Source organism: Danio aesculapii, chromosome 5 (assembly GCF_903798145.1).
Source record: "Danio aesculapii chromosome 5, fDanAes4.1, whole genome shotgun sequence".
NCBI lineage: Eukaryota > Metazoa > Chordata > Actinopteri > Cypriniformes > Danionidae > Danio > Danio aesculapii.
Genome location: NC_079439.1, coordinates 58,450,733 through 58,465,732, shown reverse-complemented (window position 1 = coordinate 58,465,732; position 15,000 = coordinate 58,450,733). Strand labels below are relative to the sequence as shown.

Sequence of the window (15,000 nt, the reverse complement as noted above, 5' to 3'; positions counted from 1 at the left end):
CTTTAATGTGACCAGGTTTTACCAGATGTGCAGCATGTGTAAGAATTGACCAACAATATTTCAGCTGATTTAAAGTATACATCAAAGCCTTTTGATTTGAAGAATGAAATTTGATTAATATTTATTCTAGCCAAAAAATGTCAAAGGGACCATAAATTATTTTGAGAAAAAAAATCAACATAGTAAACATACACACATTATTGAATCAACTAATAAGAGCAGGAACACGCATTAACAAGGTGAATGTGGTTAATTTGTATTTCATGCTACATTTAACAGCGTTTGGCACATCTAGACTGGTTTAAACTTCCTGCTGTTTTATTATATTTTATTCCAGCAGTTTTCATAATGTGATTATGCGCAATATTAAACAAAGGCACCTTTGTCTTCATTCTCTCCCGGCAGGTGGCTGGGATGCAGTATCTGCACCGGCTTCTGGGGCCCATAATAAACCGAATCTTTGAAGAAAAGAAATACGTAGAACTGGACCCCAGTAAAGTAGAACTGAAAGAAGCAGGGTAAGACAACCAAAATATGACTTTATATTTTGGAAAAGTACATTAGGGCTGAACAATATATCGTCTGAGCATTGATATCGCAATGTGTGTATCCACAATAGTGGATTATTATTAAATTAGATTATTTATTAAATAGTAAAATACAAAGATATTCATGAATATTATTTTTATATTATTTTATCAAATTATTTATACAATGATGACCATGGAATTTTACATTTGACAGTTACATTTTTGTATTTGAATACTGTTCAATACTTGATCATCCCCATGGAGTCAATCTAAACTGTTGAAATCTTTCTAAATAAAGCTATATCACATCTAGTGAAATTATATTACTATCGCAATATACAGTTGAAGTCAAAATGATTAGCCTTTCTGTGAATTTTTCAAACATTTCCCAAATAATGTTTAACAGATCAAGGATTTTTTCACAGTATGTCTGATAATATTTTTTCTTCTGGAGAAAGTCTTATTGGTTTTATTTCGGCTAGAATGAAAGCAGTTTAAAAAAAATTTAAATCCATTTTAAGATCTAAATTATTAGCTCCCTTAAGCAATATTTTTTTCCATAGTCTACAGAACAAACCATCGTTATACAATAACATGTCTAATTACTCTAACCTGCCCAATTAACCTAGTTAAGCCTTTAAATGTCACTTTAAGCTGAATACTGGCATCTTGAAAAATATCTAGTCAAATATTATGTGCTGTCATCATGGCAAAGATAAAATAAATCAGTTATTAGAAATTACTTATTAAAACTATTAAAAATGTGTCGAAAAAACTTCTTTCCATTAAACAACAGGGCTAATAATTCTGAATTCAACTGTATATTACAGCAAAACAATATCGCAATGCCAAATTTTTCCAATACAATGCTTTTCTCTTGTGGTATTATAGGTGTGCAGGTTTGCACCGTCAGCAGACAGAATCTGATGTTATTCAGCAGAGCTCCAGCCTTCTCCAGTCATACCTGTCTGAGCTTCTCACCTCCATCCTACAGTCTGCATCCTACTGCCCGCTGCTCATCTGCCAGGTTTTCCATCAGCTCTACCTTAGAGTGCAGGAGCGCTTCCCGGACCCGGAGTACCGGGTCAGTCACATTCATTTTCACAGACATTCTTTCTTCTTAAGGCCTGTAAAACCTGGCACTTTCACAGTTCACTGTAAAAAATGACCGTAAATGAACAGTTTTCTGTATTTTGTGACTCATGTTTTTATTCATTTATTTGTTTCCCCTGATTATTTATGCTTTTGAATTGCATTATGGGAGCTTGATCCTTCTTCCAGCAACTTTCCACCTTGAAAAGTTCGAAAAAGTGACTATTTTAATAGTTTAAAGTGTTATTTTGTCTGGGTTGGTGTTGTAAATTAAGCAACAAAAACCTTGTAAAAAAAACTGCCAGTGCATTTTCTGTTATTGTACAGGCTTCTTTCTCTTAGTAAAATGAATATAGAGTTTAGTTCTTGTTTTAAACCCCTCACACAAGTGCTCGTCATCAAAAGCGTTTATTGTTTTTGTTCTCTTCAATAGTTTGTTGTTGTTCTTTTGATTAGTTTCAGACTGTGAAACAATGGCGTTGTTGACACCTTGTGGACAAACTTGGTAGTGCACAATAATTCAAAGCACGTGTGAGCGTTGTATGCTAACGTTGTATGTCTTCGTGTAACTGTGTGCAAAAACCGTTGTATGAAAATTGAAGTATAGTTTGGACTTTACAGTGAAGGAAAGAAATTTATGCAAACTCAATAGTGGGGTTTTTGCACAATTTTAAAAGTAGACATCAAAGGGACAGTTCACAACTCCCCCAAAAACAAATTCTGTCATCATTTGCTTACAATTCATGTTGTAAATCTTGTAGGAGTTTCCTGCATCTGCAATGACACCAATTTCTTTTTTTTAAATCCTGTTTTTGGTTCATACAGTGAAAGTCAGTCGAGTCTTACCAGCGTTGCTGTTGACCCCATTCGCTTTCAAAGAAAAAAAAAATGTATTTAAAATATCATCTTTTATATAAATATATATATTTTGCAGATAAAAACATAGGTTTCTAAATTGATTGAATTAAGCAAATATTTTTTACTTTTTTACTGATAAATAAATCCATGTTTTTGAAGAGTTTGGTTAAACAGTAGGTGATCTGCCAAAATGCTAACCGTTTAGCATGATATCTTTGAAACACAGTCCCTTCCCTGGTAAAGTCTAGATCAAATATGCGGCCGGCCGGAAGTGCGGTATGTACATTAATAAAGCAGCATTTTTTATGACACTGTATAGCAATAATTAATATTTTTACAGTACTGTGATGGTTGGGTTTAGAGTTGGGGTGGGAGTAGGCGTTAAAAAATACCATTTATTTGGTAATTTAATGGATAACATAAATAATACTCGGTACAACTAATGTTTTTACGTTAGTGTGACAGTTGGGTTTATGGTTGGGGTGGGAGTAGATGTTAATAAAATACAATAAATGTGAAATTTAATAAATAACAGAAATAATTCTCATTAACTTCCGGCCACAAACGTATCCGATCTAGCAATGACCCCCTTCCCTGCCTGATTTGGGGTTGTAATAGAAACAAATGAAGAGGGCAGGTATTGCTCTTTAAAGGGCAGAATAATTTCTGTCAGGGTTTGTAATTGCAACTGTATTGCTTAAAGTACTTTTATAATCTGCTTGTATTTTTCTTTCCTCAGAAGGTGAAGTTCATTGCTGTAACCAGCTTCCTGTGTCTGCGGTTCATCTCACCTGCCATCATGTCTCCAAAACTATTTCACCTACGAGAGAAACATGCCGATGCCCGTACCAGCCGCACACTCCTGCTACTTGCTAAAGTATGAACAACGTTCCAGAAAACCATTGTTATTGTGTATCCTTAGATAGGTTTCATAATACATTATATAGTTGTATTTGAGGATCAAAGTATGTCAGTTGCATGTCCTGAGCTCATATTATTTAGCTATGCCTAGATACATTCAGATTTTCATTCTATGGCACATTCAAATTTTCATTACAAGCTATTCACAAAATAAAAGAGGATAACGAATGATTTTATGTTGTAAAAACAACCCCAATTTTGGTCACACTTTCGCCATAGATCATGACCTCCATCCATTATAGCAGTGTTTCCCAACCCACACCAACAGTACACATTTTCAACCTCTCCCCAATCAAACACACCTGAATCAACTCGTCAGAACTTAAGAAGAGACTCCAAAACCTGAAGTTAACGGGTCTGACAAGAGAGACATCCACAATATATACTGTTGGTGTGCCTTCAGGAACAGGGTTGGGAAACACTGCATTATAAGGTCTCATAATGGTTACCGTGTTTCCTTTGACCGCCTCATGTGTGTTTCCTCAGGCCGTGCAGACCATCGGGAACATGGACACTCTGGCATGCTGCTCTAAAGAGCCTTGGATGGTGCGTTTGCAGCCTGCCATTCAGCAAGGCATCACCCAGCTCAAAGACTTCATCACCAGACTGGTCAACTGTCATGAGTCAGAGGGTGAGCTGCTCCAAATTAGCCATTTGATGAAAAATTGAGTGGATCCCTGTGCATGGCTGGACACTCATTCATACCTGTCAGGTCCCATCAATCTTTAGATAAACAAGCTCCACTTTTGAAATGTTCTTGTTGAAGCAGCAGATTTAATTATGTAGTTCGTTCAAAAATGAACAGACCCTTAAACTGTCATGAAACCCTCCCAATGTCAGAAGTGAAAAGTGAAAAGGTTTGGGTGTTTTCATCTACAGTATGATAATGTAAGTGTAGAAAGAAGTGGTTGCATTTATAATAGTGAGCAAGGATTTGATCAAACTGGCTCTTTCTCATGACCAGAAGCTGAGAAAGGGGTGGTCCAGAGTGTATTTTTAGGGCTTGGTTGTGTTTATGGGGTGCAAAGCAATGTGTACTCATCCTTCACTTGTAAAAAAAAATCACGTAATTTTTTCATAAATCTTACTTTGATTATATATTCAGCTAACATGAAAACGACTGTCATATTTCCTAGTTCCTCTGAAAAGCCCATCCTGGAGAGGCTCTGATTGGTCAGCTAACATAATGTGCTGTGATTTGCAGATCGGCTCCATGTCACCAGGAAGTGTCACGGCTCTACTAGCACATGCTTTGCCATTGTGTAAATACTGTCAGTCAGTTTAGCTGTTAGCCATATTATTTTGAGAATCTGTGCATGTAATAGATCAGTTTTACCAAATAAAAATACTTACTTGTTGTGGCTCACAATCCACAGCTTCATCTAATATGATTGGAGCTGCTCCTTCTTTGAGGAGTTTTTAGCCGATTCCAGCACTGAACTGAGAGAGATTCTGAAAGCTATCCTTTGTCAAATGCTAGAGCTATATCTTTTTTATAATTCTCTGAAACATAATTAAAATACAACAGTTTGGAACTGTTTGTTTCTTTGAAAGCCCAAATACAGAAACAGAACAAGCTCTGTGGAAATAGCAGCGTTTGGACTGCATTTTAGCTTTCTCTACTCTAACAATACAGCGCCTCTGGCCATGCCACGCGCGTACTCTTAAACGTTTATGATCTCACTAACCCGGATGTATTTTTTTATAGTCTCCGAACTTTGTTCGCTGTATCCTTTGCTAAGCTAACTCTGTAAATGTCTCCCTTTGCATTGAACTTTGAGCGTATTACATCTAGAGATGTTGTTTATGTTCACACAGCTACATTACACATCAACTAAAGTTTAAAATATGATATCGTAGTGGACCACCCATTTAAAACGGTGTGCTCTCACTGCTCCAAATGAATGCGTACACATCATGTTTTGTGACATAGCTTTAACTGTGCATTTTAAATTGGAAGAACAATCCGTTAACATGCTTTTTTTTTTTTTCAAATATATTTTTATTGCACATTTTTGGTGCAAAAACATGTCAGAAAATTACATTGAGTAGAAAGATAATATCTGTCATACATGTAATTTGAGTTTTTTTTGAGTTCTGACCCCCACATGGAAAATAAACATATAATAATAATAGTAAATAAAACTACATTGTAATTAAATAAACAACAACTAAATAATAATTACACTGATAATAATAATATTAAAAATTAATAATAATAATAATAAAAAAATAAAATAAATAAATAAAAATAAATAAATAAATCACAATATTACATTGCAAAAAGGCATATTACATTTCTTTTGTCCAGGCTGAGTCTAAGAGACAAGCTTTTAGTCTTAGAGACTTAAAGGTTCCTAGATAATCAAAGAAAGGGTCCCAGGTCCGATAAAATAGAAAAGGTTTATTCTTCATAGCTGTGGAGAAAGCCTCAAGTGGTATCAAGTGGGATTATGCTGCAGACTGCAAGCAGCCATTGATTTAAACTGGGCAGTTCTTCATTAATCCACTTTACAAGGATACATTTCCGAGCAAAGTAAATCAAAATATGTAGTAGGTCTCTGTTCCGAAAACTATAAGGTATATCATCATTGAGGCCCAGTAAGCAAGTCTTTGCTCCCAGTCAAAATGTACATTTAAAGATGGCTTCGAGCTGCAGTCTAATCAAGTCCCAAAACTGCTGTATAAAAGGACAACTCCACATGCAATGATAGAAGGTTCCAATGTCTAATTTACATTTCGCACACAGCTCAGACAGACCTGGATTCATTTTATGTCTGACCTCAGGTGTAATGAACAGTCTATGTAAAATTTTAAACTGTCTTTCCCAAGCAGAATTTGAGGCTAACACACCAAGAGGGTTGCTACATAGATCCAACCAGGAATCATTGTCAATTACACTACCCAGATCAGCTTCCCATTTACACTTTAGTTATAGACACGTTAACATGCTTAAAAATGTGTCCTATGGTTTTCATAACTCAAGCCAGCGGTTCTCAATCCCATTTCCTTTCAATTTGACAACAAGTGCCCTGCAAAGTGGACTACAGGATATTGTTCCATGATTGCAAGGAGCATTGACACCAGTTTGAAGGGATTGTGTTTCATTGAAATGAAATGATATTTTAGTGTGTGATATGTTCATGTATATTGTATTTATTTATGGACGTATATTATGTCACACATCACGCTTCTCTTCTCTTGCTTAGTCTCTTGTGTTTGCTTTATTTTGAATCCAGATCTTGAGCTTCAGACGCGAATGAGCCTTCAGTGTGGCACTATGGAGAAAGAAGGTTTTCTCTTCCTGCACAGGACCAAGGACAAGTGTATGCCAATGACTTCTCCCTTTAAGAAGTATTATGTGACGCTCAGCAAAGACACACTTTCTTATTCCAGAACTCTGCAATCTAAGGTGGGCAGTGGCAATGACTTTTTTTTTTATTCATAGAATATTTATATTTTCAGCAACAAGCGGGAAAGAAACATGTATATACAGAGAGATATGTTGCATACGGTATGGTTGTACATGAACAGTGTTGGGTAAGTTACTTTTGAAAAGTAATCGATTGAAAATTACTGACTACTACTGGAAAATTGTAATCTGATTACATTACTAATTACTTCATGTAAAAAGTAATCAGATTACTGATTACTTTACTTTGAAGTCGCTTTTAAAACATAAAATATACCTATAAAACACAAAATAAACTGCAGCTCTTTCAGTAATTTAAATTTCACTGAAAAACAATACAATGGCTTGATCAAAGCAGCTTGACCTATTCACAAAACTTAGAGATAGTTCGCCCAAAACTTACAATTCATTGACATCCATTGTATGCAAAAGCACTGCAGCGTTTCGCTGTTCTGTGTTTGTCTGTGGTAATTAGTCTACAGAAATGTTTATATTCCATACAAAGTATGAAGGTGATTGGTCAGTTCTTGTCACCTGACTCGCAGTTTTCATCTAAAAATTAAAAGCAGCTTTTATTCTAGCCGAAATAAGACTTTGTCCAGAAGAAAATAATTATCGGACATACTGTGAAAATTTCCTTGCCCTGTTAAACATCCTTTGGGATATATTAAAAAAATAAATAAATAAATTTCAAAGCTAATAATTCGGATTTCAACTGTACAGTGCTCAGCATATGAGTTCACTCCTCACAGATCTCTCATTTAAATGAATATTTTCTAAAGAAAGCTTAACAATATTATATTTGTGCATATACATTAGATTAGTAAGTACTGTAGCCAAATGTGGAGCTAATCAAACAAAATAACTTATAATAATTGTTCAAAGTTAGTACACCCAAACTTATATTTTAGCGAAAAATATATATATATTTTTTAAATGTAGAAAACGCAAAATCCAAGAGAAATAAAAAATGTATGAAATTTTGTAGCTTTTAGCTTATTTTCCAATATTTTACATGAGTTTAAATGTATTATCTGTCTATTTTTAAATATTATTTAAATATTATTTTAATAAATATATCTGTTTAATAAATCTGTTTTGTTCAAATGCACCAACATATATTACATGTATTCACTGAGAAATGGATAAAAATATTCATTCATCAAAATGGGGTGTACTTATTAATGTTGAGCACTGTATATAGCTTTTTTCAATGTATTGAAGTGGCTATAAGTGTTGATTAAAACCCTTAAAGCTATATTAACCAAGCGTTTGGTCTTTGACTGCAGAAGAGCTCATCTATTTCCCTGCCAAAGATCCGTGCGGTAGAAAAGGTGGAGGAGAAGTGTTTCGGCAGTGCCAATGTCATGCAGATCATCTCCAGTGAAGAATTGGGCCAGCAGGAGACCCTATACCTGGACTGCAAAGTTAGTGCTTTACTCCATTAACAAACAAATCCTCAATGAGGCTTTTTATAGGCACTGATTCTCAGCCGCTTGTTTGTTGTTTGGCGAGACTATAAGAATGGGGCCTGAAAAAGCTAAAAAGGCTTATTTGATGTCTCATTGTAGAAACTCTTTGTCTGCAGAGTGTAAATGAGTTGAATCACTGGTTGTCGGCTCTCAGGAAAGCCTGCAGTCACAACACAAACACTATGAGCTGCTTTCATCCCGGCATCTACAAAGCAGACCGATGGAGCTGCTGCCATCAGAAGGAGAAATCAGGTACTGCAAATATCACACTGTGTTTTCGCTAAGATTGAGCTAGATGCTATTTTGCAAAGTCCCCAAGGCTGCATTTATATAATGAAAATATATATATACAGCACAATTTTAATATCATTTAAAATTATATTCCTATTTAAATGTATTTTAAATGTACAGTGCTCAGCATATATGTGCACACCCCATTTTAAAATCCTTTCTCAGTAAATATAGGCAATATATTTGGTGTGTTTGAACAAAACTGATTATTAGAGATATTTTTATTAAAATCATATTTTAGTTACTGAATATCTATAGAAAAAGAAAGATAATGCATTTAAATTCATGTGAAATTGGTTAAGATTTGTCCTGTTGTTGTTTTATTATTAATTTTATTTTCCCCTTAAATTTATATCATTTCCCAAAGATTTGTGGGGCGTGTATTGATATATGTTGTGAACTGTCATTTATTTCTGTGATGTTAAAAGCAGTTTTTTTTAACAGTGACAGATTTAAAATAATTTCTTATCATTTATTTTTCCCCCTTATGATTTTTTTAAAGTCAAAATCTGTCAGTGCTATGAATAATTTCATGCTTGACTGTGTGTGTGTGTGTGTGTGTGTGTGTGTGTGTGTGTGTGTGTGTGTGTGTGTGTGTATATATATATATATACTGGCCAAAGGAATGTGGATCCAAACACAGGTTTTATTAATAGGATGGTCAGGCAATAGTCAATACAGGGGCAAGCAGATATAGACAGGATTAATATCCTATTAATATCAGGCAAATGGTCAGTACAGGCAGGCTGCAGGCAACGTAAACAAACAAACAAACAAACAAAGCAAGAAACAGGGCAAAGGAATTGCGTAGTAAAGTTTACAAACAGATAAACAAGACTCAGCAACAATGTGTGTGTGTGCTGTCTTTATAGTCCTTGTAATCAGTATTTGAACAGCTCGGCGCTGTGTGAGCATAATCAATCGTGATCCGGAACAGGTGTGTATGTGTGGTGCATGACTGGAAATGTTGTCCATTTAGCATTTTATATATTTATATATTTATATATACATATATATATATATATATATATATATATATATATATATATATATATATATATATATATATATATATATATATATATCTGTACACACTGTAAAAATGCTGGGTTACACACAATTCCTTCATGTTGTCCCAACACAAATCGATTAAGTTAACAGTTGTTTCTACAAATTTAAGTGGATTAAACATGAAACAATTAAAATATTAAAAAAGCCTCAGGAATTATGTCAATTCAGCTCATTTTAAATAAGTAGTTTGAAAAAGCAGCAAAAATAAATAATTGAGTGTATATATATTTTTTCAGATTGGCACAAACCTGGTAAATCTGGTTTTGGCACTTGTGATGTTGATGTAATTAATTAATTTGAAGTTTGTAATATTATGATTATCCTCATAATTGCTTGATTAGGTTGATTTTTAAATGGTGTAATGTAGAGTAAATACTATAAAGTGCTGAAAATGTGGACAGCCACTTTTTCACTTTAAAAAAAAGAGTGTCTTACTCACTGAACTCTTTGTTTGTAGACCCAGGCTGTGATAAAACCCGACATGGAGTGACTCTGCAGGAATGGTACGACCCACTGGACCCAGATCTGGAGGCTCAGCTCATCTACCAGCATCTCAGCAGTGTCCAGCATGCCATGCGGTAAGAAAGAAACAATCGCTTATGGACCGTTGAATTATTTGAAAACAATCCACAGCTGATTCAATCAGGATGGAATCAGAATGAGCATTACACCCTGGCGTGTGCATTATTTCCTAATAATTGAACCGACTATGGTCAGTTATTCTAAATCAGAGATGCTCAAAGTAGGGCCCTTGGGACAAAGTTTGCTAATTGTAACCATTGATTTTGGCCCACCATTTCTAATTTGACGAAATTGTTTATTGTTTGTTTTATTAGTGAGCTACAAAAAAGCAAACTGAAATGAAATGTTTCAATTAAATGTTGTAAATGAATCTGATTTTTAAAAATGTAAACAATATCACTAGATGGATAGAGGACAATGCAAAAAACATAGATGAGTAAATCAAGGAAAAACGAGTGTAACTCCATTCTGTTATAAATGAGATTGTTTTTACTGTAATAAGTTCATTATAGAATATTTTTAAAAATGCTGTATAGTTAATATAAAGCAATGTTTTCCAGTTATTTTTAAAAATTACTAAATAAATTAGAAAATTACCCATTTACCTTTGGCCCACTATCCTCAATCAAGGTTGGTTTTTGGCCTCTCATAAAAAGAAGTTTCGACACCCCTGTTCTAGATATACTGTACTATGATCACCACACCACACACACCACAAAAGACATTGTTCAGATGTTTTCAAGACATTTGTCAGGTTTTTATCCTCAAACCACTCCTGTGTGAAAAACTAGTTTCATACACTTCTCATCCAAAGCCTTCTTTTTTTGTTTTGATTCGATTTTTGACTGTTGTACACTGTAAAGATATCCTTAAATGAGCCGTTTTCCGTACTTTGTGATTCATGTTTTTATTTTTCACTGTTTATTTACGCTTTTGAATTGCATTATGGGACCTTGACCTTTCTTCCAACAACGTTTAAGCTTGAAAAGTTTGAAATAGTGGCTTTTATTAACGTTTAAAGTGATTTATTGTCTGGGTTTGGTGTCTGGCATTTTCTGCTATTTTACAGACTTATTTCTCTATATAGTATTTGGTGTATATTATATTATTTCAAACTACTAAAATGTCAATAAAAGTCCCTTTGCTAAACTGTTGAGTTGAAATTTCAACATCAAAAGTTGACAGAGATCAGCATCCCATAATGCAATGTATTCATTCATTCATTCATTAATTCATTCATTTTCTTTTCGGCTTAGTCCCTTTATTAATCTGGGATCGCCACAGCGGAATGAACCGGCAACTAATCCAGCATATATTTTACATTCCATCACTAGGAAGCCATAATACAATTCAGAAAAGTACATAAACGGAAAGCACTTGTGAATCACAAAATACGAAAGCTGTTAATTAACTGCTTTAGCTGTGTGTTTATCTGAAAATAACTTCTCACTTGAGAATGTTCATCGGCCGATCAGAATCAAGCCTCGTAGTGACATTAAATAACATTAGCACACTCAATTGTGCATTCAATTATGCATAAATAAAATAATAATGATATTCTGTTCAAATTTAATTAAACACAATAGTTGAACATTTTGTATTACTTCTTATGTTTTGTCAAATGTATGTCAGTGTATGTCCAGATGATCTAAAATGATGTATTTTGTTTGTCTGTTTTTCGGCAGAGATAAGTATTATAAGTTGCAAGAGCAGCAGGGAGTTCAGGAGGCAGATTCAGGAAGAGGTGAGAGACTGTGCTTTCTTTTTCTCAGTGTTGGTATCATTAACTTAATCTAAAATGAATCTTTTAACTTAATCTTTTTTATCTGAAACTAAATATTTTTAGTAATGGAAAGACATTTGAAATAATATTTTATATACATTGGCAATTAATAATAATAATAGTTAATAATTACATATTTTATATCTTTTTGAAAGACATTTCTTTTGCTCACAAATGCTCCAAAATATAATATAATATAATATAATATAATATAATATAATATAATATAATATAATATAATATAATATAATATAATATAATAATTGTTTCTATGACAGGAAGAATTTATTATCCAAAATGCAATAAAACAGTAATATTGTGAAATAGGACCATTTAATGTTTAATACATTCACTCCAGACTTCTTATTTTTCTTTTGAAAAAAGGTTTTTTGGAAACCATGATTATTTTTTAGGATTCTTTGAGTATTTATTTAACATAAAAATCCCATAATATTAAATTTTGTTTTACTGCCACTTAATATAATATAATATAATATAATATAATATAATATAATATAATATAATATAATATAATATAATATAATATAATATAATAAACAAATTATATTAAAAAGGTTGCATTTATTATACAAAATTCAATTAAACAGTAGAATTGAGAAATACTCCAGACTTCAGTATCCCATGATCCTTCAGAAATACTCAAATGTTGTTATTTACTGCTCGATTATTATCTTTATTAATAATGATTCTCATTATTCTGTTGGAAAGAGATTTATTTCTTGGAAAATATTATATATGGATTATATATTATATATGGAATATATTTTGTTTAGGATTGTTTTAGTTTTAAAATAAAAATCTCATAATAATTAGAATTTATTTACAGTCACTTAAAAATATATAATATAATATAATATAATATAATATAATATAATATAATATAATATAATATAATATAATATAATATAATAGATGCTTTCTCACTGAATAAAAGCATTAATAAATAATTAATTAATATTTTTTTAGCTTACTTCCCCCAAACTTCTGATAGATTATCACAGTTTCTACAAACATAATACGCAACCCAAAAAGTTAATATCACGAAAAAAATCATATTAGAATGATTCATATTAGAATGATGCCAATCTAAAGACTATTATAATACAAGAAAATTTCTAAAAAAAAAACAACTAAATGACCAAAACTACTAAAAACTGAGAATATAAAAATAAAAACTCATCACAGTAACACAAATTAACCTTATATAACCCAGTATTTTCTTATACCTTTAGCAAATGTCTTCAAATACTTAAATAAAAAATTACTAACACTATCATAACACTGCTTTCTTTAACAATACAAATTCAGTCTTAATTTCAATGTAATTTTTAAGTCCACATTAAAGCACCACTAAAACCATTTATTATTTTAAGATTACTTGTGTTGACTTGAATATGATGCTCATTATTGTCAATCAATTTGGATCATAATTCTGAACTTTCAGACCAGAAGAAATCCGACGGAGTGTCAAAACTCTTCGACATTCTCCAAGACCTTCATGAAGCTCATGCTGCGGTGGAGGAAGAGGAAAGATCGAAGAATAAAAACGTTTTCCTGGAACTACAAACGTAAATGAAAGGACGCTGGTTTGTAATGAATTTCACGTCATTCACAGTGTTATTCCGTCACTGAGCGGCTTCAAAACATGCTATTGTTTCGACACTGACCAGAAAAGAAAGCTGAAAATGCTAAAAGATTTATTTGTTCTTGTATTCTTGAACAGATGTTTGTTTTTTAGATGGGTAGTTAGAGGAATGCAGTCACGAATAAGGATAGTTGTGGTGTTTTCGCTGTGTGTTTGGCATTAAGGTAAGATGGAGTATGGCGTTGACTTACTGCATTGTTTCAATTGGGTTCACTTTATTTGAATGAATTTCAGCTTTAATGGTTTGAATCACCATTCTTCCTTCATGTGCTTTTAACTTTAAAAAGAAATACTTTGGATTTGCATGTCGGCTCTTCCTCTGTGTATTTTTATTGTTGTTATTATTAGTATTAAGTTTTATTTGAATATATATATATATATATATATATATATATATATATATATATATATATATATATATATATATATATATATATATATATACAGGATTGGTGGTGAAATGTTTGGAATAACTTGGATTTTTTCATGCATTTGAAAGATTTTAGGGTCCGCTTATTTAATTAATAAGACATTACAGTTTTTCTCAGTTGCTTTGGTTTTGCACTTCAGATTGGCATTTCTTATTGATTTAAGCAAATTGCAAATGCTTTGGCGCACGTGTGGAAACAGTAGGTACAATTGTCTGTAGTTTGAACAAAAACTAATTGCATATGGCCTGTTGATCAAAACTGATGAGTCGATTCTCATTTAAACTGTCAAACTTCTCACAACTTCTCAAACATTTTTCATTGTGTAAGCCAGCACACTCAAAACAGCCTATTCAATTATCAAACATTTGTATACACACGTTTCCACCATAAATATCTTATATTGACATTGTTTATATTGTTTGCTAAATTGGTAAATTACCTCTAATTGCAATACAATTTGAATCAACTATTTAACCAATCAAGTCTGGCGGAATATACAGTTGTAATGAGAATTATTAAACCCCCTTTGATTTTTTTTTCTGTTTTAAATATTTTCCAAATGATGTTTAACAGAGCAAATGAAATTTTCACAGTATGTCTGATAATATTTTTTCTTCTGGAGAAAGTCTTATTCGCTTTTTAATTTATTAAGAAACATTTTAAGGTCATAATTATTAGCCCCTTTAAACTATATTTGTTTTCGATAGTCTATAGAACAAACCATCGTTACACAATAACTTGCCTAATTACCCTAACCTGCCTAGTTAACCTAATTAACCCAGTTAACCCTTTAAATGTCACTTTAAGCTGTATAGAAGTGTCTTGAAAAAATATCTAGTCAAATATTATTTACTTTCATCATGGCAAAGATAAAATAAATCAGTTCTTAGAAATGAGTTATTAAAACTATTATGATTAGAAATGTGTTGAAAATATCTTCCCTCCGTTAAA

The 15,000-nt window shown here is 32.5% G+C and overlaps 1 protein-coding gene across 1 annotated transcript in view; it reads left to right on the top strand.

Annotated features, from left to right (window-relative positions):
* The window catches only part of rasa4 (RAS p21 protein activator 4), a 95,776-nt gene extending 81,842 nt beyond the window's left edge, over nt 1-13,934 (top strand). The window contains exons 12-21 of the mRNA XM_056458544.1: nt 406-518; nt 1,422-1,614; nt 3,220-3,357; nt 3,888-4,032; nt 6,641-6,813; nt 8,103-8,240; nt 8,402-8,537; nt 10,105-10,225; nt 11,855-11,913; nt 13,418-13,934. Coding sequence (XP_056314519.1) covers nt 406-518; nt 1,422-1,614; nt 3,220-3,357; nt 3,888-4,032; nt 6,641-6,813; nt 8,103-8,240; nt 8,402-8,537; nt 10,105-10,225; nt 11,855-11,913; nt 13,418-13,545 — 1,344 coding nt within the window. The 3' untranslated portion in view covers nt 13,546-13,934. The remainder of the gene's footprint in view (nt 1-405; nt 519-1,421; nt 1,615-3,219; nt 3,358-3,887; nt 4,033-6,640; nt 6,814-8,102; nt 8,241-8,401; nt 8,538-10,104; nt 10,226-11,854; nt 11,914-13,417) is intronic.
* Nucleotides 13,935-15,000: the final 1,066 nt, after the last annotated feature.